The 25768-nt window shown below is 39.9% G+C and overlaps 3 protein-coding genes and 1 pseudogene across 3 annotated transcripts in view; all 4 read left to right on the top strand.

The window, feature by feature from the left end:
* LOC107758708 (V-type proton ATPase subunit C 1-A-like) overlaps window positions 1–739 on the top strand; it is a 13418-nt gene extending 12679 nt beyond the window's left edge. Inside the window, exon 11 of the mRNA XM_016576509.1 lies at window positions 644–739. Within this exon, the coding sequence (XP_016431995.1) occupies window positions 644–739 (96 nt within the window). The remainder of the gene's footprint in view (window positions 1–643) is intronic.
* Window positions 740–2536: 1797 nt separating this feature from the next.
* On the top strand, window positions 2537–6974 carry LOC107758707 (uncharacterized; annotated as a pseudogene).
* A 9391-nt stretch (window positions 6975–16365) lies between these two features.
* Window positions 16366–23857, top strand: LOC107758706 (C-C chemokine receptor type 6-like). The gene is made up of 5 exons (XM_016576508.1): window positions 16366–16444; window positions 19160–19208; window positions 21924–22629; window positions 22698–23179; window positions 23827–23857. Exons 1-5 carry the CDS (start codon window positions 16366–16368, stop codon window positions 23855–23857), a joined length of 1347 nt encoding a protein of 448 aa, XP_016431994.1.
* LOC107758715 (C-C chemokine receptor type 6-like) lies at window positions 19134–25150 on the top strand. The gene is made up of 2 exons (XM_016576515.1): window positions 19134–19208; window positions 24074–25150. The coding sequence occupies exon 2, from the start codon at window positions 24089–24091 to the stop codon at window positions 25148–25150; it is 1062 nt and encodes a 353-aa protein (XP_016432001.1). The 5' UTR covers window positions 19134–19208; window positions 24074–24088.
* The last annotated feature ends 618 nt before the right edge of the window (window positions 25151–25768 follow it).

Here is a 25768-nt window from a genome sequence, read left to right as displayed (position 1 = left end):
CACTCACTCTTCTTTATGTGTCTGGTATTGTTTGTGCAAAATAACTTTGAATTATTTTGAATCTTCATCTGACGTGAAGCGTGACAAGCTGTCTCCATACACATATTTTTTTTATTAAAAAGTTGGGATATTGAATAAAAAAAAAAAAGATGCTCATAAAATCTTAACATGTGCATAAAAAAGGAATGCACTCAGTTGAGGTGGCTATTTTTTTTCCGGTAAAAAAACATGCACTCAGTTGGCAAATGTATGATGAACATTTTTGGATGCTCAACAAAAAAAAAACTAATGTGCCTCAACAGATCATGTAATTAGATAACTGGATTAACCAGAAGAGCAATCCCATTGCACCCCATCTTAAATTTTATTTTAGTCAGTCTGAAATGCCTGAGCCAAAGTCTACCATCAAAATGATTTGGTATGATTACCTCCCAGAACTGGCTAACAGGTTTGCGTTCCCAAAAATGACAGCAGTTGTGATTGTTTTTGTTTGTGTGCTCTGAGGCGCAGGTGATTTATTTTGTAAGGGGAAAAAAAAGAGTCAGAGGCTTCCCTGATTGCAGCAACTTTTTGTTTTTATTAATAGTTTGCACCATTTTCCCAGTAAGTGAAGATGTTGTTCTCTTGCTGTCATTCTTCCTAGGTGGGGCTTGATATCCCAGACGGAAGCAGTGGCCAGCAGGAATATTTCTCCTACATCTTTTATCCGATCAAAATTCATTTGGTGGGTCCAAGTTAATGCTAAATCATAGAATAAAGTTATTTGGCACCCTGACAAACAGATGGAAGACATGGTTACTGACTGTGAACTTTTTTATGGCCTATAGTATGTGAAGAAAGATACATTTATTTGGGAACTACTGGTTTTTAAATTACTATGCAAATTACTATTTTTGTTGCCCAATTACAGAATCGTCTGAATTACAGATTAGTAGTAACACTGACCCCAGGTGGTATACTCTGGAAATTTATAATACTAAAAATCAAATAATAATAAAAAAGACAATTATATAAATACATTTATATGCGATATCAGCACGTCTCCACACAGCAAACAAAACAAGCATTTCCTAGCAACGACAAATGCACTACACACTAATGAGACAAGTAAATACACTTACGAGCTGCTTTTAACTTCCGCTGATAAAGACTGCTTCTCTCAAAGACTATTTCTTTACACTGTTTTCTGCTGGCGCTTAAACACACTTTCCTTATTTACTCCACAACAAATGGCCAAGCAAGCGCAGACACTGACAAGATACGCGATACAGAACGAGACCAAACGCGATATCAGTTTATCACTATCAGAGTACAAAATGTAAATAGACAGGGTAGGTAACATTTTATTTTGTAATTAAAGTGTAAGCATTTCTAAACATTACGGTTGTAGTAAATGTGTTTTCAATTGCTGCTCTGACAGTTTTCTTCTACAGATCTGCAAAGGCACCATCATATTTCTTAGGTACAGGAATAATGATGCTAATCTTGAAAGAGTCATGTTATGCATTCTGAAATTTTTCATTAAAAACAAAACACCTCTCCAAGAAACCCCACAGTATCTGTCTTCAATAACCCTGCCACAATATCCACAATGTGCCTCATGTCACATTTGCAATTTCATCAGTACAACACTGACAATATTGCAGCAATAAACCAGTAGAAACAGTCAGGACACTCATTTACAACAACCAGATATTTACTGCTGGTGTAACAGTGGTTCTATGAATAGTGGAAGACCACCAGAGATGGTTATGTCAAGCATCTTATTCAAGGTTATGATAATCTGTCCAAATGACAGTACCTCCAAGCCCTCCAACCAGTGGTGCCACTCTCCCAATGCCAACCTGACAGACAGGATTTCCTGATAACGTAATTCCATTCTGCTGCGGAAATGCGGTGAGAAAACAAAAAAAAGCACAGGGGTGAATTTCCTGTCAGAGCAACAGCTCTGGGGCAAAATGGACCCCACCCCCACCTCTGATGCGTCAACCTTCACCACAAATGGATGCAAAGGGTCAGGATTAGAAAGAATGGGGGCCAAAACAAAGCAGCTCTTAAGTTCCTGAAATGCCTGTGGCGACCAGCTGAAGAATTTCTTGGTAAAAGTTAAACTTGTCAGAGGGAAGGTGATCTGACTAAAGTTGTCAATGAACTGCCTGTAAAAACTGGATTCAATAAGGGCTTGAAGGGCAATATTATTGTGCTGCAGCTTGGTCTGGCGAAGAGTGCAAAGTCCAGGGGATTTCTCATTAGAAGTAACGCTCACCATTAACTCCTTCTTTAACGGTGAGCTCCTCCTTTTACTGGGCATGATGCAACAACGTGTTCTGGACGTCCGAAATAAAGGCACAACCCCATTAACTATGCGATGCCGTTGCTCCTCAGGTGATAGCCACGCTCTCCCAATCTGCATGGGTTCCTCCTCTGACAAAGAATAAGATGAGGTGACAGCAGAAACTGCTCTTAGCACAGGAAACCTCTACAGCAAAGTCTGCGCATAGACAGACAATTCTCCACATTAATGGCCAGGTCCACCATGCCGTCAAAACTACTGGAGAGATCAAGAGAGTAAGCCTCATCCCTGATCTGGTCGGAAAGCCCATGCAGAAAATGGTCCAACTGAGCCTTGGTGTTCCAGCCACAGGAAGCCACAAGGGTGCAGAATTCAGTGGAGAAATCAGACACTGATAGTAGCCCATACTACGGTGGCCGAGAGAGCTCAACGCGCTGCAACTTCAGAAAACACATGCAAATACAAAAAACACCAACAAATTAAGCACACGCGCTGCAAATAGGACAGACCACAACGTAAATGTTTCAAGGGGACCCCAATAAGTGACGAACCCAGCCGGGACCTGCTTATTGTTCAGTGGCTACTGGTCAGTGGTGTTGTCGATGAACTGAAAGGTGAGTTTTTGTTTATTTTAACATCTATGATTCCTTGGTCTTTTGAATATTATTAGCCTAAATAATCTGACGAAGGACACAATTAACTGTGAAACGTTATTTTAATGCTATGTTAGCTGGAGTTACTCTCACAGGAACTGTAGGAACAAGCAAGTAAAACTACCGTAGGTTTTTCTGACATGAGTAATAAAATGACATTTTATATATATATATATATATTTTTTTTTTTTATCAGTTAACAAATAAATTACCTTAATTCCAATGCTTAAAGTATACCCTGATTGGAGGATAGATAACTTTATGAAGCTACAATCACAGAAAAGAGCATATTTCTCTGTCCCATTGACTTTGAGCTATATTTCCATTGCAGTGAGAATAAGTGTGAATAACTTTTGTGAATTCATACGCTCAATACATGTTTGAGTAATCATAAGGGCTTCTCTTGCATTTTTCCTCTGCTGTTAAACTGCTATGAAAAGGTCTTAATTCACAGGCATCTGCTTAGTTTCTTTTAGCACTAAGCAGTCACATTGTTCCTCTCCCAGGTTATGTATTGTCCATATTGTGAGCTCGAATTGGCTGGACATATTGGATGCTTTTGTGGTTCCTGTGGTAGCAACATTAAATTTTTGGCACCTTTTCTACAGAATGGTAAGCTCTACTCTACGTCAACAAAAAGACACCATGATAAACCCACACAGGCGATTGTGATTATTTTGGCTGATTAACCCTCCTATAATATCATGGGTCAATTTGACCCATTTTGACTTTTGAGTTGTCTGAAATACTGGTTAATGTCTTTTTTCTCTCCTTGAAATTCTTTCACCTCATTAAAGGTCATGAACTTGTATGCAAGTTGTGGACACGTGTTACAAAAAGTTTTGTATGCAACGATTTTGTTAAGAGTCATTCTGACTCATGATAAACCCACACAGGCGATTGTGATTATTTTGGCTGATTAACCCTCCTATAATATCATGGGTCAATTTGACCCATTTTGACTTTTGAGTTGTCTGAAATACTGGTTAATGTCTTTTTTTCTCTCCTTGAAATTCTTTCACCTCATTAAAGGTCATGAACTTGTATGCAAGTTGTGGACACGTGTTACGAAAAGTTTTGTATGCAACGATTTTGTTAAGAGTCATTCTGACCCTAACACTTTCAAACTCATAGGTAGTCTCACACACAAAATAAAAACATTTATTTGATGGACACTGTTGTTATGTCTTGTTCTCACTGCACTGTGAAGGTGGAAGGGAGCTTTCCCACATTTCTTCTCAGTGCTGCAACAGACTTTGACACACACAAAATTACATGTATATTACATTTTTTAACAAGTTGATCCAGCTTATAGTATGACATACAGAACTAAACAAATACATTGCACGTTTTTTTTTTTTTTCTTCAACATCAACATAGACCTCATAATACAACGTAACTTTTAAAAGTGTTAAAGGGGTCATATGATGTTGCTAAAAAGAACATTATTTTGTGTATTTGGTGTAATTAAATGTGTTTATGCGGTTTAAGGTTCAAAAAACATTATTTTCCACATACTGTACATTATTGTTTCTCCTCTATGCCCCGCCTTTCTGAAACGCGTAGATTTTTACAAAGCTCATTGGTTTGAAAAGCAAGGTGTGCTGTGATTGGCCAGCTATCCACAGTGCGTTGTGATTGGCCGGATACCTCAAGCGTGGAGAAGGGTATAACTGCAGCCTGGGGATCTCCAGAGTCAAGTTTTGAATAGGAAAAATAACTCTTTGGTCATTTTTGAGCGAGATGCTAACGGTCTAATCAGATTCAATGATCTATGCTAAGCTACAGCTAAAAGTGCTACCGCCAGACCCGGAGATCGGCTGAATGGATTCGAAAACGGTAAAACTCAACTGTTTAACTCTAGGGGAGTTGGAAAATGAGCCTATTTTCAAAAATAGTGGAGTGTTCCTTTAACTTTTATAAAGAATATCTCTTTGGATTTGAGACTTTAGTCTTTGCAACTTTACAGATCTTCTTTATGCACCAAGAGCTTGTAACACTTCAAAGAGAAAGGAAAAATTCAAATCGCATCATATGAGCCCTTTAAGCTTAAATGCCAGTTGTTCTTTGTGCCTTTTACTACCTGGATTTGTGCACAAATTGAGCAGATTAAATACATGCAATTTTCAAACTGTATCAAACAGTTCATCGGTTTATTTTTTTGTTACTGCTGATATATTTTTATATTTAAGATTATATTTGTGGATTCCTGCATTCCTAATGACACTGTTCTCTTTTCCCTTCAGGCCCAGGAACAGTGTCAGATGAAATCACAGAGGCAGGCCTAATCCATAAATATTTCTCAGAGGGCCACACATTTGATTTTCTTGGAACAAAGCATAACATTTTCTTGAGTCTGAGAAGGCTAAGGAATGCAGGCCTAACAAGGAGGACAGACTATACTCCCATTGGCACTGTGAATGCAGCTATAACACACGAGCTGACAGGCTCAGGACAGCTTTTAGGTTACAGAGCGCTGTGGCAGACATTGCGACAGAAGTATTTCCTTACAGTTAAAAGGGATGATGTAATGCATGTAATTCGTAGACTGGACCCATCTGGAGTTCAGCTTCGCCATAGACGCAGGTTTGTCCGAAGAGGATACTTTACAGCAGGACCATGATAAGCTCAAACCCTTTGGTGTTGTCATCAGTGGCTGCATTGATGGGTTTTCTAGGAAAGTTATGTGGCTCAGAAGTGGCAGTTCTAATAACAACCCAGGGATAATTGCTTACTATTACCTGCAGTGTGTATCAAACTTCGGAATTCCAGCACGCCTTCGCACAGACTGTGGGACAGAAAATGGCACTATGGTAGCCATTCACTGTGCATTAAGAACACAGCATATGGATGACTTTGCAGGAGCCCTTAGTCACATGTATGGCACATCAACTGCAAATCAGCGAATCGAAAGTTGGTGGTCCTTTTTCAGAAGGCAAAGGTACAGGGCAGGCCTTTTTAAGATTAATTCCAAAACAAAAATGTAATGTACTATTTAGTCAGCTGTCAGGATTTAGCTGTCAACAACATGTATTATATAAGAATAACACTAGACTAAAATGTAATGCAAATCTTTTTTCCTGATGCTATAAAGATTTCTTTACATTGATATTTAAAATTATTTTTAAAAATAGGAATACAGTTTAAATAATACCTTTTGTTATTTCCATATAACATTTATTCAGCACTGAAGTAAAACATTGTATATACTGTTATTTCATCATTAGGACTCAGTTCTGGATTGATCTCTTCAGTGACCTGAGAGAGAGGCACCTTTTCAATGGTAGCCATGAGCATAAAGGCCTTCTACAGTTTGTCTTCTTGAGCATCTTGCAGAAAGACCTTGATGAGTACAAAGAACTTTGGAATAACCACACCATCCGACCTGTTCGTCAGTCGTCTTGTGTTCTGGAAAACCAGAAGCCATGTATCACCTGCCTCACAGGTTCGCATTTAATCTATGCAATATGTGACCATGTTCAGTAAATGTCAGATTTAATTTTTACCTAAGTTTAATCATTAGATATCAATGAAATTGTGATTGATTGCCTACAGCTTACACAGAAGTGTATAGTGGAATGTTTCTCATTTGACGACTGTCGTATTATTTTAAATCAGAATTAGATCATGTAAAAAAGAATTCAGATAAAACAACAACATTAAAGTTCCAACCTTTGGCTTATTTGTCATCACATTCAAAACCATTTAAAAATTGAGGTGTTGGGTTATAATTCCTTTTACCTTAGCATTTGTAGGTTTTATTATACATTTTTGTAATGAGTTGACTCATAGTATTTTGATTTCTGACTGGCCTTAGGTTTGATGCAAGGGACTGTGGATTCCCAGTGTCACAGGAAATTATTCAAGAGTTTGAAGACATTCTGCCACCGCAGGGCAGTCTTTGTGGTGATGGTAATCTCCAAGTTCATTTTGCGGACTTACAGAGACAGAGTGGGCTTTCTCCACCAGTCAACTGGATAACTGCTGTTCAGAATTACATAACACTTAAAAATATGTCCGGACTCTAGAATCATCAGTTCAAAGAACAACTTTATTTGTTCACTGCATATGTCATCAGTGTTTAACTGAACATCAATTATTGAAACTGTGTATAACAAAATCTTACGTTTTGTGCAAAGAACATGCCATGCACATAAAAAAGAAAAAAAAAAGTCACTTGTGAAAATGTTATTCCTCAAAACTCATCAGTACATCAATACAATCAAAACTATGAACCTGAGTGTTCTTTGTTTAAAGGTAAGGTAAACGATTTCTGGTAGCCAATGTTGACATTTGAAATCACCAAAACAAACACGCCCCTACCCCAAAAGGGTCTCGCCCCTATTTTAAAAGCTCCGCCCCTCACGTGCGTACGCAACCCAGGTAACGATTAGTTCTGTGAAACAAAGCAAAACCAATGTTACACCGTGTCTACACCGGACGCGAGTGGCTCGGCGCAACAAAATACTATAAAACTCATTATAATCAGTGATGCTGTCTACACCATATAGATATACAGTATATACATATCTATGGTCTACACTGGATGCGGCGTGACATAACAAATCCCCGACAGAAAACTGCTGCTGGGTTCTATTGAGTGATGCGGCGCGACAAAATACTATAGAACTCGTAATCAGTGATGCTGTCTACACCATAGATATATATACATATCTATGGTCTACACTGGATGCAGCGCAGCATGACACGACAAATCCCCGACAGAAAACTGCTGCTGCGTTCTATTCATGATGTATTGACACAAATTTCAAATGATTTTCAACGGTCGCTTTGTTGCGTCCAGTGTACTAGACAGACTTTAGCTGTTGCGGCGCAGACACGGTGTTACTCACCTATCGAGAAGAAACAAAGCAACATCGGTGTCCGATCGCAGGCCTTCCGCTCCTTCAGTTCTCTCCAGCGCTGGAAAGCTGATCCGATATTTACACGGGTCCTACTTCTTGCCATAAGCCTTCTTTTGTTCCGCAGACGTTTTCCTCTTTTGTTTTTTATCCGCCATCTCTTCGCCATCAACTTGGCTGCACATGCTCTAGAGCTTCCTGAGCAGCTGGCCCAAAGTCTAAGTAGTCTGGATTGTGCTAGCCATACCTGATGTCTAGCCTGCATCAGTAACTCAAAGGCCAGATCCGATCAGCCTTATACACTCACTATGCAAGCTGTATAGGGCCCCGCAAATTATGCAAGGCCTCGCCTCCCCCTCCCTTATGTCAAAGCACGTGTCAGTGTTTACAACTTAGATGAGAATGAGAATTACCAGTACTAAATGCAGAATGAGAATTACCAGTACTAAACATAGACTCCACTTTATCTGTAACATGGAGAGCGTGACAACGGAGTTGAGGATCCAAATGCAGCTTTATTCCTAAGAGTGGTCAAAACAGGCAGGGTCAAACAACAGCAAACAGGTACAATCCAGGATGAGACAAAAGAGAAATCCAATAAACAGGCGAAGGTCAGGGCAGGCAGCAAACAATCAGCAAACAAGGAAACAGTCCAGGGATCAAAAACCACGAAGACTCCACTTAACATAGACTCCACTTTATCTGTTACGTGGAGAGCGTGACAACGGAGTTGAGGATCCAAATACAGTTTTATTCTAAAGAGTGGTCAAAACAGGCAGGGACAAACAACAGCAAACAGGTACAATTCAGGATGAGACAAAAGAGTAATCTAATAAACAGGCGAAGGTCAGGGCAGGAAGCAAACAATCAGAAAACAAGGAAACAGTCCAGGGATCAAAAACCACAAAGACAAGGAAACAGGGAAACTAGGAATCACAGGAACTTAGGAACGCTACAGGCTAAGAATACTCAGCAGTGTGAGTGTGTGTATGTGCATCTTTTATAGTGTCACTGATGGGAAACAGGTGTGAGTGTGGTAATTACATCATTACATCGTAAGAAGAATGGCATCTGCGCTAATATTATTCTCTTTCATTCTTATTCCGAGGTCACCATAGCCACCCAGATCCAGTCCGTATCCAGTCCAGATGGTGAATCCATAAACAGCCTCCTTTGCCGTAACAGGACAGGCAGAGAGTTCATAAACAGCCTCCTTGGCCGTAATAGGACAGGCTGAGAATTCAGAAATGGCTTCCTTGGCCGTGACAGGGCAATCAGAGGGTTCACAGGTGGCCTCTTTGGCCGCAGCTGGACAGGCGAAGAGCTCGAAGACGACCTCCTTGGCCATGACAGGACAGGCTGAGAATTCAGAAATGGCTTCCTTGGCCGTGACAGGGCAATCAGAGGGTTCACAGGTGGCCTCTTTGGCCGCAGCTGGACCAGCAGAGAGTTCAAAGGCAGACGCCGCTGCCTTTGGAGGTTCTACAACACAAGCCGCCACCTCGGGAGGAGCTGGAGTGGACGCCGCCACTTCGGGAGGTTCTGCAGTGCAAACTGCCACCTCGAGAGGAGCTGTACTCCCTAGAATCATTGGAAAAAGGAATGGCACTCCTGTCCATGATGAGGGAACTAGAGTCATTGGAACAGGGAACGACACTCCTGGCCGTAACAAGGGAACTGGAGTGGACTCAAGGACTGGAAGGGGCTCTGGAGCTGACTCAGGGACTGGAGCGGGCTCTTGAGCGTACTCCTTACTAAACACTGGGACTGGAGCAGGCTCGGGAGTGGATTAGGGGACTGGAACGGACGCGACCGCCTCAGGAGGTTCTGCAGCATGACGGGACGAGACTCTGGAACGGCGGCCATGATGGGACGAGACTCTAGAACGGCGGCTGTGACGGGACAAGACTCAGGCTAAGAATACTCAGCAGTGTGAGTGTGTGTATGTGCATCTTTTATAGTGTCACTGATGGGAAACAGGTGTGAGTGTGGTAATTACATCATTACATCGTAAGAAGAATGGCATCTGCGCTAATATTATTCTCTTTCATTCTTATTCCGAGGTCACCATAGCCACCCAGATCCAGTCCGTATCCAGTCCAGATGGTGAATCCATAAACAGCCTCCTTTGCCGTAACAGGACAGGCAGAGAGTTCATAAACAGCCTCCTTGGCCGTAATAGGACAGGCTGAGAATTCAGAAATGGCTTCCTTGGCCGTGACAGGGCAATCAGAGGGTTCACAGGTGGCCTCTTTGGCCGCAGCTGGACAGGCGAAGAGCTCGAAGACGACCTCCTTGGCCATGACAGGACAGGCTGAGAATTCAGAAATGGCTTCCTTGGCCGTGACAGGGCAATCAGAGGGTTCACAGGTGGCCTCTTTGGCCGCAGCTGGACCAGCAGAGAGTTCAAAGGCAGACGCCGCTGCCTTTGGAGGTTCTACAACACAAGCCGCCACCTCGGGAGGAGCTGGAGTGGACGCCGCCACTTCGGGAGGTTCTGCAGTGCAAACTGCCACCTCGAGAGGAGCTGTACTCCCTAGAATCATTGGAAAAAGGAATGGCACTCCTGTCCATGATGAGGGAACTAGAGTCATTGGAACAGGGAACGACACTCCTGGCCGTAACAAGGGAACTGGAGTGGACTCAAGGACTGGAAGGGGCTCTGGAGCTGACTCAGGGACTGGAGCGGGCTCTTGAGCGTACTCCTTACTAAACACTGGGACTGGAGCAGGCTCGGGAGTGGATTAGGGGACTGGAACGGACGCGACCGCCTCAGGAGGTTCTGCAGCATGACGGGACGAGACTCTGGAACGGCGGCCATGATGGGACGAGACTCTAGAACGGCGGCTGTGACGGGACAAGACTCTGGAATCACGGCCATTTTGTGAAGAGGCTCTGAACTGGTAGCCATAGCGGGACCAGGCTCTGGAGTGGCAGATACTGCAGGAGTGCCGTGTTCCTCCTCCACAACACCCACAGTAAATGCAGAGCCACTCAGTTGGAGTGCCAGATCGATGTAAAACTCCAGAGTCCAGTGAGGATCATGCAAAGGCATGAGTGAGCTGAGCGGCTCAGATAGCCCACCACAAAAAAAAAATATCATCAAGCATACCTGGTCAAAAGGTGTTAAATGAGCCAGTCCAATAAAGTCCTCAACATAGTCCTCTTGGTATTGGTATCGGTATCGGTATCAAAATAGTGACCTATTTTGATAGTGACCAAAATAGGTCACTTTGTTTTAAGCACACTGCATTCTCATGCGCACAGCCAAATACATAATAGTAGATAATAGTAGAATAATTTTCTCTTATGGATAGACATAATTCTATTAATGAATTTATTCCACGAGTGCAGACGTCTTCACCAAGTTCTAACACAGACCCAGGTGAAGTACAGGCAGCCTCAGTACTAGCACAACCAGAAGTTATTCAAACCAGGACTGGATTTTTCTTAAAGACAAGCTCAGAAGAGGGTTCCATTCAGGCTTATTACAGAGACAGCTGTCAAATGGGGAAAAGATTCCCAGGAGCTGGCATTCATACTCAGTCAAAAACAATGCTATTGTTATTGTTCAGGCCTGGCTCCCAGCACCCAATCAGAGGGTTGGCCCACCATGGCCCCCCATCGTCAGTGTGAAAGCTTCTTGGGACAGTTGACAGAATTGTCTTTGCCCCGATCAGTCCAGTAATAAATGTGTCATGAAAGTTTATCATTTGAATGTGTTTTTAAGCCTTTTACACATGAACGAACACTCAAACACTCGAATGCACGGACACAAAATTAAGTTCTCTTTCACGTTTTCTTGCGTTTGAACAGACAGATACACACAAAGTTAAGTCAAAATACCCATCTTGGTGAGTATCCTCAAAAACAGTTAGTTATGTCTTAAGTGAACGTAAACAGTTGAGAAAGCAATCTGATGTGTATCATTATACTGGATCCATGTATTGTCTCTTAAAGTGCCCATGCCTAATTTACCACCTGCTGTTGGTATCCTAGATGTTAATCCAAGAAAAAAAAAAAATAGAGAGAGAGAAAAATCACTCACTGCTCTTGACTGAATAAACTTTTAATATATATTTAATTTATACACTGACAACTATGCGGTGTAATTTTACATTAAATTATTCAATTTCTGTACCTGAACACCTACAAACCTAAAAAACTTAAAACAGTGTTTAATTTGTATCTTTGTTCTACACTGAACAAAAATATATATCGTGCATGCTGCATATTACTGATATTAACTACACTGTACAAAATTATAAACGCAACACTTTTTTTTGCCCCCATTTTTCATGAGCTGAACTCAAAGATCTAAGACTTTTTCTATGTACACAAAGGCCTATTTCTCTCAAATATTGTTCACAATTCTGTCTAAATCTGTGTTAGTGAGCACTTCTCCTTTGCCGAGATAATCCATCTACCTCACAGGTGTGGCATATCAAGATGCTGATTAGACAGCATGATTATTGCACAGGTGTGCCTTAGGCTGGCCACAATAAAAGGCCACTCTAAAATGTGCAGTTTTATCACACAGCGCAATGCCACAGATGTCGCAAGTTTTGAGGGAGCGTGCAATTGGCATGCTGACTGCAGGAATGTCCACCAGAGCTGTTGCCCGTGAATTGAATGTTAATTTCTCTACCATAAGCCGTCTCCAAAGGCGTTTCAGAGAATTTGGCAGTACATCCAACCGGCCTCACAATCGCAGACCACGTGCAACCACACCAGCCCAGGACCTCCATATCCAGTATCTTCACCTCCAAGATCGTCTGAGACCAGCCACCCGGACAGCTGCTGCAACAATCGGTTTGCATAACCAAAGAATTTCTGCACAAACTGTCAGAAACCGTCTCAGGGAAGCTCATCTGCATGCTCGTCGTCCTCATCGGGGTCTCGACCTGACTGCTGATTAGACAGCATGATTATTGCACAGGTGTGCCTTAGGCTGGCCACAATAAAAGGCTACTCTAAAATGTGCAGTTTTATCACACAGCACAAGAGATGTGTTGCACTGCGTGAGGCAAATGGTGGTCACACCAGATACTGACTGGTTTTCGGACCCCCCCCGGACCCCCCAATACAGTAAAACTGCACATTTTAGAGTGGTCTTTTATTGTGGCCAGCCTAAGGCACACCTGCAATAATCATGCTGTCTAATGAGAGGTGGATGGATTATCTCGGCAAAGGAGAAGCGCTCACTAACACAGATTTAGACAGATTTGTGAACAATATTTGAGAGAAATAGGCCTTTTGTGTACATAGAAAAAGTCTTAGATCTTTGAGTTCAGCTCATGAAAAATAGGGGCAAAAACAAAAGTGTTGAGTTTATATTTTTGTTCAGTATATTTTTTTTTTTTGTGCTGATGCTTGTAATTTGTTTATTAGTACTTATTTTATTGACTCTTCACATGTCTAATAATAATCAAACTTTATATTTTTTTTAGGCTTTTAGTTTTGGCTGTTTTATTGAAATTGGAATCAAGAATTGTAAAATTTAACTTGCATCTTAAATGTTAGTGTCATACAAGCTTATTTATTCGAATACTACTTAACATAACAGTATTATTTTCAAAACAATGTAAATATTATAGTGATATAAATAGTTCTTTTATAGGACCTGGGCATTTTTTAAATCAAATCTAAAGTTCCCAAATTAATACAAGATATATATATATATATAGATCTTGTATTAAAGAACAGAACAGAATAGACCCCCTCCCCCCGCCACACACACACCCAACTGGAATATCACTTGGCCCACCCTTCATCTAATATCTGGAGCCAGGCCTGTTTTTGTTGTAAGCTCTTTTCTACAAAATAATAAAGGAAGGTTTGACTGACTAGTCAAATATCAATGCCATCCTGAAACACCATGAGGGTAGTCCTGAACACACAAACAATATGCTTAAGTGGAGAGAACTTGATCTGCACTTAAGTCGGGGACAGACTCTTGGCCAGATACAAATGACAATTTTGGAGGCTGAAAGAAAGCGATGGCGGGATGTCCTTACACGTTTAAAGGACATGTAAGGAAAGACACCTAGTATTCAGGGGTTCATCAGACAAACTATTTCAACCAAACAATGGAAACTTCTTAAAAGAGGTTGAATTACTGGCAAAATTTGACCCCCTTATGGAAACTCATCTCAGCAATATTAAAGATGGAGAGACACATGCTCATTATCTTGGGCAGCACACTCAGAATGAACTGATACAGATTGTGAGTGACAAGATTCTGGAAGAAATGGTGACTCAAGTAAGAGACTCAAAGTACTTCTACATTACCTTGGACTGTACACCTGACCAGGGGTGTAGCCAATGTTCCCTCTACTATTTTTTTCTTGCTGAGCAAAACATTTCTCTATTGGGCGGACATTTTGAGCAAAAACATTCTTTATACCAGACCTGTACAGTGTGTACAAACACACACACACACAAGTGTGTAACATTTAACTTTAATGTGGTATTTACATTTGACTTGACGTATCTAAATAATGCACATTTTAGGCTACCTGAGAAAACTTTTTTTACAGTTCTGTGTTACAAAGAAATTCTATAAAAAAAAAACTTTCTTTCTTTTTAATTTTAATCAGAACAGTTTAATTCTTTGTAATAATATAATATAATAGGCTAATATGAAAAAATTAAGCAGATATTGCTCATGAATTCCATTTGAGGTCAATTAATTATTTGGTTTATAATATAAAAACCAACTGAAGCATTTAAACCGAGATCTGTAAGCTAAATATTTTCAAAAAATGTGAACATGTGAATTCTGATAGTTATCTAAGAGTTTAGAGTAGTAGAGTTTTCACACTACAACACCTGTTTAACTGTAAATGTGTCACGGGTTGCCAGGCGAAGGAGCTCGGAGTACGACGGAGGCAGGTAGTCAAACGAACAGAGTCTTTAATAAATTAATGTGGGTGAAACAGGAGAAAGCAACCTCTTAACACGACAGAGACAGGACAAACAAACTGAGTAAAGGCAGGGCTATTTATACAAAATCAAACGATGGACTAATACGATAATTAATGAACACAGGTGGAAACTAATGAACAAATCAAGCAACAAAGGAATATAGGACAAGGCAGGGAGAACAGAAACACAGAACATACATGTGACAAAATGTCAAGGTTTTTTGTTTTTTTACCGTTCTGTGATCATCCGCTATTTCCAGCACTTAATCAAGCCACTCTTCTTTAAGACATGATGTTTTATTTCACATGTCATTGCGTCTTGTTTTTTTACCGTTCTGTGATCATCCGCTATTTCCAGCACTTAATCAAGCCACTCTTCTTTAAGACATGATGATGTTTTATTTCACATGTCATTGCGTTTGCGTTGACTCTCGTGTTAAGCTATTAAAGTATTTGATTTCTACAGAGACTCATTTGGCGCACATCATTCTCTTTCTATGAAACCTGTTAAAGGGTTAGTTCACCCCAAAATGAAAATTCTGTCATTAATTACTCACCCTCATGTCGTTTCAAACCCGTAAGACCTCCGTTCATCTTCAGAACACAAATGAAGATATTTTTGATGGAATCTGAGAGCTGTCTGACCCTGCATAGACAGCAATACAACTGAAATGTTCCCAAGTCCATGACGTAGCAAGGAGATCTGTAAAATAATCCATGTGACATCAGGGGTTCAACCTTAATTTTACGAAGCTACGAGAATAGTTCTTGTGCGCAAAAGAAAAAAAAAAGATTTTTTTCAACAATTCCTCTCATCCGCTCATTCCTCTCACCCTGTAGCGCCATTTTGGAGACTATCAGCTGGACGTAAACAACGTATGCTGTTCTGTGTCAGCTGCTAATTAAATTAATTTAATCATACCCTGCGATACATGAACAGTGTTGATCCGAGATGTTGTTATCTGTGATTGTGATGAACGTAACATGAGGCTTCTCCCGCTTGCATTGTGATCTGTAAACCCTTGCTTCCAAATTAATACCCACAATATTTATTTTAAAATCTTTTATATATCCCTCCATGGCATATTTAAGTCCCACTTGAATGGTGGTCCTTCTGTGTCCAAAATTGATCAAAAAGATATAGGGACAAGGTTTTCACACTGACAGCTGTCATTGTAAGACAGTTAGCAACTCTGTTTGTTTGTCCGAGTTCGAAACAGTAACTAAGGGGGGCGGGGCTTTCCGATAGATCAATTCAATCAAATGGCTTTCCAACTCGGTTTTTTTAAGTGTCCTTTGCACTGCATATTGGCTGCATCCGAAAACCTGCCTCGCTGCATCGCTGCCTTATCAGGCAATGACTTTGCAGGCAGCGTTTTTACAAGAAGGCACCTCATGAAACTGATTTCGGACAAGCTTCTGAGGCAGCGTAGTGGTTTAATGATCTACAACAAAATAGAACGAGTTTTGGTGATAACTAAATGGATATTTAATTACTATAATACTGATTTCTCACTAGAACTAACATCAAACGTGCAAAAAGTTAGTCAGAAATATACATTTACACACAAACTGACCACCAAACGCAACTTTCAGACGCCATCTTTATTTTTTAGCTCAACCGTCATGGAATGGAACGCAGAGGATTGTGGGGTATCAAAGACAGCAAAGGACACATCTATGCTACCTTCAAAAATCGATCAGATGAAGGTATCTCAGGAGACAGGAAGTGAAGCTAACTTTGGATTTGGACGTGCATTGATGCCTTCCTACCTTGGAATGCGTCCTCTGAAGGCAGTATTTTTCAGTTTCCGACGCAGCCTTCTGTTTCTTTTATTTCTTCACGCTCACAGCTTAAAAGGAGAACATTGGTTAAGACTGTTATCAAGTTTATGTTGGACTATTGCATTCTGAAGCATCATTCACATGCTTCACTGTTTTGTTTCTACTAATAAAGTCTGTTTGAGTTAATGACATTTTACCTGTGTGGATCTTCCTGTTTGCTGACATCTGTTTAACCACTGCCAGTCTAGTATAATGAAATATAACTGTATGTAACAATAGTTATATAACCTTGAAAACACCATCTAATGATATTGTGACGAGCAGGGCGGGGCCGAGAGCCGTGGGAACAGAGTGAGGCCGGTGGAGTAATTGATAATGAGCGACACCTGCACCACTCACCGGTCTCGAGTCCCACGGAGGAGCTCCGGAAGGATAAAAGGAGGAGCTACGACAGTGAAAGACGAGAGAGGACCAGGCCTGGACGTTATTTTGTGTTTTGTGTGCGGCAGTCGTCCGCGAGGGGCTGCCGCTTTACTTTCATTTTGTGTTTATTTATTTTATTAAAGTCTTTAAATGTTCGCCGGTTCCCGCCTCCTTCTTCCCGTGACTACGAACTGTGTTACAGATATTTTTTGTTTTTATATTTTATTTGTTTGTTTGTATGTCACACTTAGAAATCAGCGGATGTCAGAGTATTAGTAAAACCTAGGGTCTGTTCCTTCTGCCATGTCACTTTGTAAACCTTTACCAAAGGCAATCTCTTGCAGAATACAATATACAATAGGAGCCCGAAAGTACAACACAGGAAGATGTCTTGGCTGGCTAAAGACGCAAGTTCAAAATGTAATGAAATGCTTTATTATTTGTTTTGTAGGTCAGAAAACTTGCTTATCAAAAGTTATCACTATAACCTGATTAAATGTCAAACGCCTACATAAGCATACACACATACTGACATGAACACCTATTGCTTATTACGATGCAACTGTATAATGTGGACTCAATTCTAGCTTTTTTCCCCCCACATATTTTTATAAGCCTAACCATTAATTTACTTCATGTTGGTAAAAGAAGAGGAATCAGTTGCAGGAATTAAAAAAATAAAAAAATAAATGAACTAACCAGGCAAGAGCTAAAAAACAAGAGTGGTTTAATTCTTTATTTTAACAAAATAAAGAATTAAACCAAATCTCCAAATTTGCATAATAGGCAAGAAAACAAGACAAGATCACACCTCACTGCAGACAAGTTCCATGTTAACTGTCAGAGCAAAGATTACAGGTGCATCTCAATAAATTAGAATGTCGTGGAAAAGTTTGTACTTTCCAGAAGGCCAACAATTCATTAAAAATGTTTTTTTTTATTGGTCTTATGGAGTATTCTAATTTGTTGAGATAGTGAGTTGGTGGGTTTTTGTTAAATGTGAGCCAAAATCATCACAATTAAAAGAACCAAAGACTTAAACTACTTCAGTCTGTGTGCATTGAATTTATTTAATACACAAGTTTCACAATTTGAGTTGAATTACTGAAATAAATGAACTTTTCCACGACATTCTAATTTATTGAGATGCACCTGTATATCTGGCACAGGACAAAAAAACAAGAGGGGAATATAAAGGATGACGAACGAACTAAAACTGGAGCGAGCCCTAATGAGATGATAAGGTAACAAGAGGGGCAGGTTAACAATAGACAACAAACACAAGTGAAAAATTTAAGGGGGTCTGAATACTTTCCGTACCCACTGTATATATATATATATATATAATTTTTATTTTTTTTTTACATTTTTACTATTTACATTTGCACTTTGGTTTCATAATGGTAAAGCTATGTGACTTTAAGAGCAGGACTGTCAAATCAGAGTATGGTTGTAAATATCAGGGTAAAGTTATGAGGAATTATTGTATTTGTTCATCATACCCATACTTTAGGGAACAAAAAGTTCATCAATGAACTGACTTTAGCTGGAAAAATCTTCTTGCATTATTGACAAACTATTTTCCTGTTTAACACTGTAAAGCTGCTTTGACACAACCAGTACTGTATAAAGCACTATACAAATAAAGGTAAAAAAAAGTGGTACAGAATATTTTTTAAAAACCAAGGAAAGAACAACAACAACAACAACAATAAGAATAATACACTGAAGTTTTACTAAGAGATGCACTTGGAACAGTCAGAAAGACAATGCAGTCATTCTCTATGTTCCTCTGTTTACTTCTCAGTTTTTGTTTGTTGAGGTCAGCTAATCCATGTCTTTTCTACTTATAGAAGATATCAGAGGTTTAATTAGATAGACTGGTGTAATGTTTTTAAAAGAACAGTCCCTCAAACTTTGTTTTATACATATTTGAGAGATCAAAGCTTCCAATGTAGGTGGTAAAATGCCAAATGAGCTTTCTCATCGGTGTAGGAGGACAAAAAGGGCATCAAAGAAGAAGCCTCATCAGATAGCGGAACCGGGTAACAACAACAGAGACATTTTATCAAAACTGTATTTGTGACAACACCTACCGCATGATCTCACATGTGGGCCGGTCTATAGAAACATAAAGGAACACAATGAGAGGAACTCCACACTGAAACAGGTGCATCACATGTAAACTGTTGAAATATACCTCTGCTCTCAAATCAGTCAGAGAAAGAGACAGTAAGAAGGACTTTAAAGAAGAGGCCGCTTTGAGGTACAGTATTTTAAATACAGATTTTATCCTGTTGGCGTTCCACTGTACCACCCGTGGCACTCCTGTAAAATTAGCCTAAAATGCCTAAAACATGCAGTGTACCATGCTGTACTATTTTCACTGTACACTGCATGTTTTAGGCATTTTAGGCTACACTGTACACTGCATGTTTTAGGCATTTTAGACAAATTTTACAGGAGTGCTAAGGGGTTAATTTGATGAAAGTGCATTTGTTTGCTGTAGACTGTGGAAAATGTGCTTTTATTTGTCATAGTTTTGACATACTTGACTGAATGTTAGAATTATGTCAAGTCACATTTATTTTTATAACGCTTTATACAAATATTTCAAAGCATCTTCACAGGAATAAACAGGAAAATAACTTTGTAATAATGTTGTAAAATTAATCAGTTATGAAATTAATTCAACTGCACTATAAGCAGCTCTACAGAAGACAAAACGTCATTATTCAGCTCAGTTCAGTTCAAGTTTTGTTCTCATCCGTTAGTGTCGGTGCAATTAAATCTATTATATTACTGGAAAATTGTTTAATGCTTAAATACTGTTGGATATAAATTGTGCATGTAAACAAACGTTTTATTTTCCATTCTATATTGTTATTTTAATGATGCGTTCAGACTTTTAAATGTGCAGAAATACACCTGCAGTACTGTGTAGGTTTGGCAGTGTGTACAGCAAGCTGCTGAAACAAGACACACATTTTTAACAGGACACAAACGCCTTTCATTTTTCGAAAGATGACTGTGGTATCATTATCTTATCTGCTATTTATACAGAAACAGCCATGATGCAGAAATATTTGCATAACTTCCTTATTACACATGCATTTAGGCAATATTCTAGTATACTTTTGAAAATAGTACTTATTACAGAAATACGTTAATAGTGCAAGCTAATTGTAATGTTTTCGGACACTTTGCACATTGCACATTACTTGCCACTGAATGAAAATGTATTATACTTTATATAAAAATTCAATTAGCAAACGCCTTTCATTTTTCGAAAGATGACTGTGGTATCATTATCTTATCTGCTATTTATACAGAAACAGCCATGATGCAGAAATATTTGCATAACTTCCTTATTACACATACATTTAGGCAATATTCTAGTATACTTTTGAAAATAGTACTTATTACAGAAATACGTTAATAGTGCAAGCTAATTGTAATGTTTTCGGACACTTTGCACGTTACTTGCCATTGAATGAAAATGTATTATACTTTATATAAAAATTCAATTAGCTGAACTTTAGAGTGATTTGTTTAAACCAACTGAAATAGGACTGTACACGCTAATATATAATTTTATAATTACTTCTGTTGTCTTTGAAATATGGTTAAAATGGTAACTAAATTGAATTTCTATTCAGATTGTATGAAATTGAATTGTATTGTATTAGTCAACAACACTTCAAAAGAAGTGAAATCTTAAAATCAAGACAAAAGATGATTAAAACACACAACTAAATCACTGATATTATACATGCCTCACTTCTTTCTGGTATTGTTCCACCTGTATTAAAAACTGCTGTAATAACACCTATTCTCAAGAAACCAGGGGCAGATTCAAATAATCTTGAGAATTTTCGTCCTTTTTCTAATTTACTGTTTTTATCAAACATTCTTGAAAGGATTGTTGCATCTCAGCTCCGGGATCATCTTTCCTTTAATAGTTTATATGAGCAGTTTCAATCAATGTTTCGTCAGTATCATAGTGTCAAAACTGCACTTGTGAAGATTTCTAATAATTTATTAGTAGCTGCAGACTAAGGTCTTTTATCAATACTCATTCTTTTAGACTTAAGTGCAGCATTCGATACCATCTCACACCCCATACTGTTAAGTAGATTGAAGTCCATTGGAATTACAGGTACAGCTTTGTGTTGGTTTCGTTCCTATCTTACGGACTGTACACAATTTGTACAATTCTACACCTGTTATCACTGGTGTTCCGCAGGGCTCTGTTCTGGGACCTCTTTTGTTTATCATTTATCTTTTACCAATTGGTTTTATTTTTAGGAAATATGGGGTTCAATTCCATTGTTACGCTGATGACACCCAACTTTATCTGTCTTCTAAACCTACCACTGTTTTTCCTGTCTTCTCTTGTTCAGTGTTTAGATGAAATAAAAACCTGGTTTTCATGTAATTTTCTCAAACTTATCAGTAATAAAACAGAAATACTTCGTCGGATCAAAAAATACTCTGGCCAAATCAAGTTGTCTATCAATGACAATTGACAATTCTCTAGTTTCTATATCTAAACAGGTTAAAAGTCTGGGTGTCATCTTGGACAGCACTGGAAGCTAATATTAATAATGTTACACGTTCTGCATTTTTCCATGTACAAAATATTAGTCATCTCCATCCTGTGCTCTCAACAAAGAGTACTGCTATTCTTGTACACGCTTTAGTAACATCACAAACTGACTACTCTAATTCCTTGTTTTATGGACTCCAGTCTAAATCTATACACAAACTTTAGTTAGTGCATAATGTGTCTGTACAAGTTATTTCCAAAACTCCTATATCTGAGCAAATCTCTCTCCCTGTATCGTGTAAATTTTAAGGTCTTGCTTTTAACTTACTTACAAGTCACTTAATAATTTAGCTCCTTCATATTTATCCGATCTCCTTTGTATAAATACTCCTACACGTATCTTACGATCTGCTTCTGCCTCTGCCTGTGCAGTCGTGGCCAAATCTACAGTATCAACGTGTACAGCAGCACGCTCCTACTAGCCTGCATCAGCGGCGACCGCTACATTGCAATCGTGCAAGCCAGACGATCGGTTCGAATTCGATCGCAAGCTCAGGTGTACAGCCGTCTCATCTGCTCGGTCATATGGATGCTTGCTTTTATCTTGTCTCTGCCTACTTTTATATATTACCAGGAGGTAAACAAGGAATGCATCACTAACTTTGAGGAGCATAACACCGCCAGACTCATGAAGATCCTTATTCCAAGCATGCAGATGGTCCTCGGGTTCTTGGTGCCATTGATGGTCATGATATTCTGCTACTCGTGCACCATGGTGACTCTACTCAAAGCTCAAAACTTCCAGAAGCACAAGGCGATCCGCGTGGTTCTGGCTGTGGTCTTCGTGTTCGTCCTTTGCCATCTGCCTTACAACGTGGCGCTTCTTGTCTACACCAGTAAACTGTTCAATGAGAGAAACTGCAAGGAAGAACAGGTGACTCTGATGACTTTGTCCATCAGCAGGAGTGTGGCCTACCTTCACTGTTGCTTGAATCCCATTCTGTACGCCTTCATCGGGGTTAAATTCAGGAGCCACTTTTGTCAGTTCTTCCGAGACTTGCGGTGCCTGGGGAAACGGTACATTTCGGGACGCTCGTCTCAGCAGACCTCTGAGCTGTACATATCAAGGTGTACAGCCGTCTCATCTGCTCGGTCATATGGTTGCTCGCTTTTATCTTGTCTCTGCCTACGCTTATATATTACCAGGAGGAAAACAAGGAATGCATCCTTAACTTTGAAGAGCACAACCTTGCCAGAATCATGAAAATCCTGATTCCGAGCATGCAGATGGTCCTCGGGTTCTTAGTGCCGTTGATGGTCATGATATTCTGCTACTCGTGCACCATGGTGACTCTACTCAAAGCTCAAAACTTTCAGAAGCACAAGGCGATCCGCGTGGTCCTGGCTGTGGTCTTCGTGTTCGTCCTTTGCCATCTGCCTTACAACGTGGCGCTTCTTGTCTACACCAGTAAACTGTTCAATGAGAGAAACTGCAAGGAAGAACAGGTGACTCTGATGACTTTGTCCATCAGCAGGAGTGTGGCCTACCTTCACTGTTGCTTGAATCCCATTCTGTACGCCTTCATCGGGGTTAAATTCAGGAGCCACTTTTGTCAGTTCTTCCGAGACTTGCGGTGCCTGGGGAAACGGTACATTTCGGGACGCTCCTCTCAGCAGACCTCGGAGCTGTACATATCAGCAAACAAAACCGTTGTTGGGACTTGTAACCTGAAGGTTGCGGGTTCGAGTCTCAGATCTGGCAGGAATTGTCGGTGGGGTGAATAACCATCACTCTCTTCCACCCTCAATACCATGACTGAGGTGAGACCCTTGAGCAAGGCACCGAACCCCCAACTGCTTCCCGGGCGCTGCAGCTTTGGCTGCCCACTGCTCTGGGTATGTGTTCACAGTGTGTGTGCACTTGGATGGGTTAAATGCAGAGCACAAATTCCTGCATTTAACCCCAGAGTATGGGTCGCCACACTTCACTTCACTCTTGTACTTCCTCGCATTCGGACAACTTCTATGGGGTCACGAGCTTTTGGTTATGCTGCTCCGTATTTATGGAATTCTCTACTGATGGATATTCATAATAGTCAAAGTATTGTGGTTTTTAAATCTAGACTTAAAACTTATCTATTTAGGCAGGCTTTTATGTAATGTTTAGTTGCAGGTAGGCCTTTTGTTTGATGAGTGGTTCTTTATTGATGTACGGTGTCTTTGAGTGTTGTGAAAGGCGCCTATGTTTTTATAATAATAAAAACAGTGAATTAAAACATAATTTAAAGTAAGACTTTTAATTTGACATTATTACAAAGTGCATTTTTTTTTAAAGATACAAGGTTGTGAAAGTGGACTCTCTTTAAGTACACTTAGTGGCCTTTTATATAATTAATATTAGATTATTTGCAAGTACAGTTTTTTTCAAGTACACTTCTTTTCACAAGGGATGAGCTTCTGTTTGATGTGCACATTTTTCTTCACTCAAAAACAGTGGAAGTATGTGGTTGTTCTGATGCAAAATCGCTCTCTTGTTAGATCTTCAGATTTTAATTCTATCCATCTCTCTCTTTTCTCTCAAGGTCAGCCATACAGTTATGAATGATTACACAGATAACTTATCTTATTTTTATTATGATGATGATGATGTGGAACCTTGTAACCTGACGTGGTTCAACGAACAGCAAGTGACCATCCCAACATTCATCTACTCTCTGATTTGCGCACTCGGCCTGGTGGGCAACGTTTTGGTCCTCCTAACGTACGCCTTCTACAAGAAAGCAAAAACCATGACCGATATCTACCTGGTTAACGTGGCGCTGGCAGATCTCCTCTTCGTCATCGCCCTTCCACTGATCATCTACAACGAACAGCACGATTGGAGCATGGGCCAGTGGGCTTGTAAGTTTCTGAGAGCAGCCTACAGTATCAACGTGTACAGCAGCACGCTCCTACTAGCCTGCATCAGCGGCGACCGCTACATTGCAATCGTGCAAGCCAGACGATCGGTTCGAATTCGATCGCAAGCTCAGGTGTACAGCCGTCTCATCTGCTCGGTCATATGGATGCTTGCTTTTATCTTGTCTCTGCCTACTTTTATATATTACCAGGAGGTAAACAAGGAATGCATCACTAACTTTGAGGAGCATAACACCGCCAGACTCATGAAGATCCTTATTCCAAGCATGCAGATGGTCCTCGGGTTCTTGGTGCCATTGATGGTCATGATATTCTGCTACTCGTGCACCATGGTGACTCTACTCAAAGCTCAAAACTTCCAGAAGCACAAGGCGATCCGCGTGGTTCTGGCTGTGGTCTTCGTGTTCGTCCTTTGCCATCTGCCTTACAACGTGGCGCTTCTTGTCTACACCAGTAAACTGTTCAATGAGAGAAACTGCAAGGAAGAACAGGTGACTCTGATGACTTTGTCCATCAGCAGGAGTGTGGCCTACCTTCACTGTTGCTTGAATCCCATTCTGTACGCCTTCATCGGGGTTAAATTCAGGAGCCACTTTTGTCAGTTCTTCCGAGACTTGCGGTGCCTGGGGAAACGGTACATTTCGGGACGCTCGTCTCAGCAGACCTCTGAGCTGTACATATCAGCAAACAAAACCGTTGTTGGACAGCACCAAGAGAACCCATCATCATTTACAATGTGATAGAACTTTTGAGTGATTGTTCTCAAGGAAGCAGTGATCTGTGGATTGTTTGTTTGGTTCTTGGTTTGTGTTTCAGTTTCATGGATTACCAAAATGAAACAAACTTTTGGGAAACTTTTTGGCTTCAGAATAAGGTTCCATTAATGCATTAACTGACATTAACTAACAATGAACGATACATTTATAACAGTATTTATGAATTACATGTCATCTCAGGTCGAAATAATATTAATACATTCAAATTTTTATTAATGCGTTAGTTGGCCAAATGTTGAAAAAAAATAAGTATTTTCATTGTTAGTTCATGTTAACTAATGTAGTTAGCTAATGTTAATAAATTGAACTTTATTGTAGTGTTATCACTTCTTTTGAAAGTATATGGTAAATACTTTTGTTTTCTAAATATTGTCCTATTCAAAGTAACTTTACTGTGGGCCGACTACTACAACCCATACTTGATTTGCAAGGCAAATGCATATCGGGTAAATGCATATCAGCCTTGTCAACAATGTGGTATTAAACCATATGAGTGTTAAGGTAAAAATGCATTTATCTTGTAAAAGGCTCAGTATAATGCATTATATAAATATTAAAAACCAACTTTAATAAGAAAACCAA

Source organism: Sinocyclocheilus rhinocerous, unplaced genomic scaffold (genome assembly GCF_001515625.1).
Source record: "Sinocyclocheilus rhinocerous isolate Xijiao unplaced genomic scaffold, SAMN03320098_v1.1 scaffold2882, whole genome shotgun sequence".
In the NCBI taxonomy this organism is placed as follows: Eukaryota; Metazoa; Chordata; class Actinopteri; order Cypriniformes; family Cyprinidae; genus Sinocyclocheilus; species Sinocyclocheilus rhinocerous.
This window is presented reverse-complemented; position numbering and strand designations above follow the sequence as displayed.

Bases quoted from the DNA above. Each gene is read 5' to 3' on its own strand.
- LOC107758706 (XM_016576508.1), top strand. From the start codon at position 16,366: ATGGAACGCAGAGGATTGTGGGGTATCAAAGACAGCAAAGGACACATC. The intron at 22,630-22,697 runs GTCTCATCTGCT...ATATATTACCAG, and splicing joins ACATATCAAGGTGTACAGCC to GAGGAAAACAAGGAATGCAT. The intron at 23,180-23,826 runs GTACATATCAGC...TTTTTTTTAAAG, and splicing joins TCTCAGCAGACCTCGGAGCT to ATACAAGGTTGTGAAAGTGG.
- LOC107758715 (XM_016576515.1), top strand. From the start codon at position 24,089: ATGAATGATTACACAGATAACTTATCTTATTTTTATTATGATGATGAT.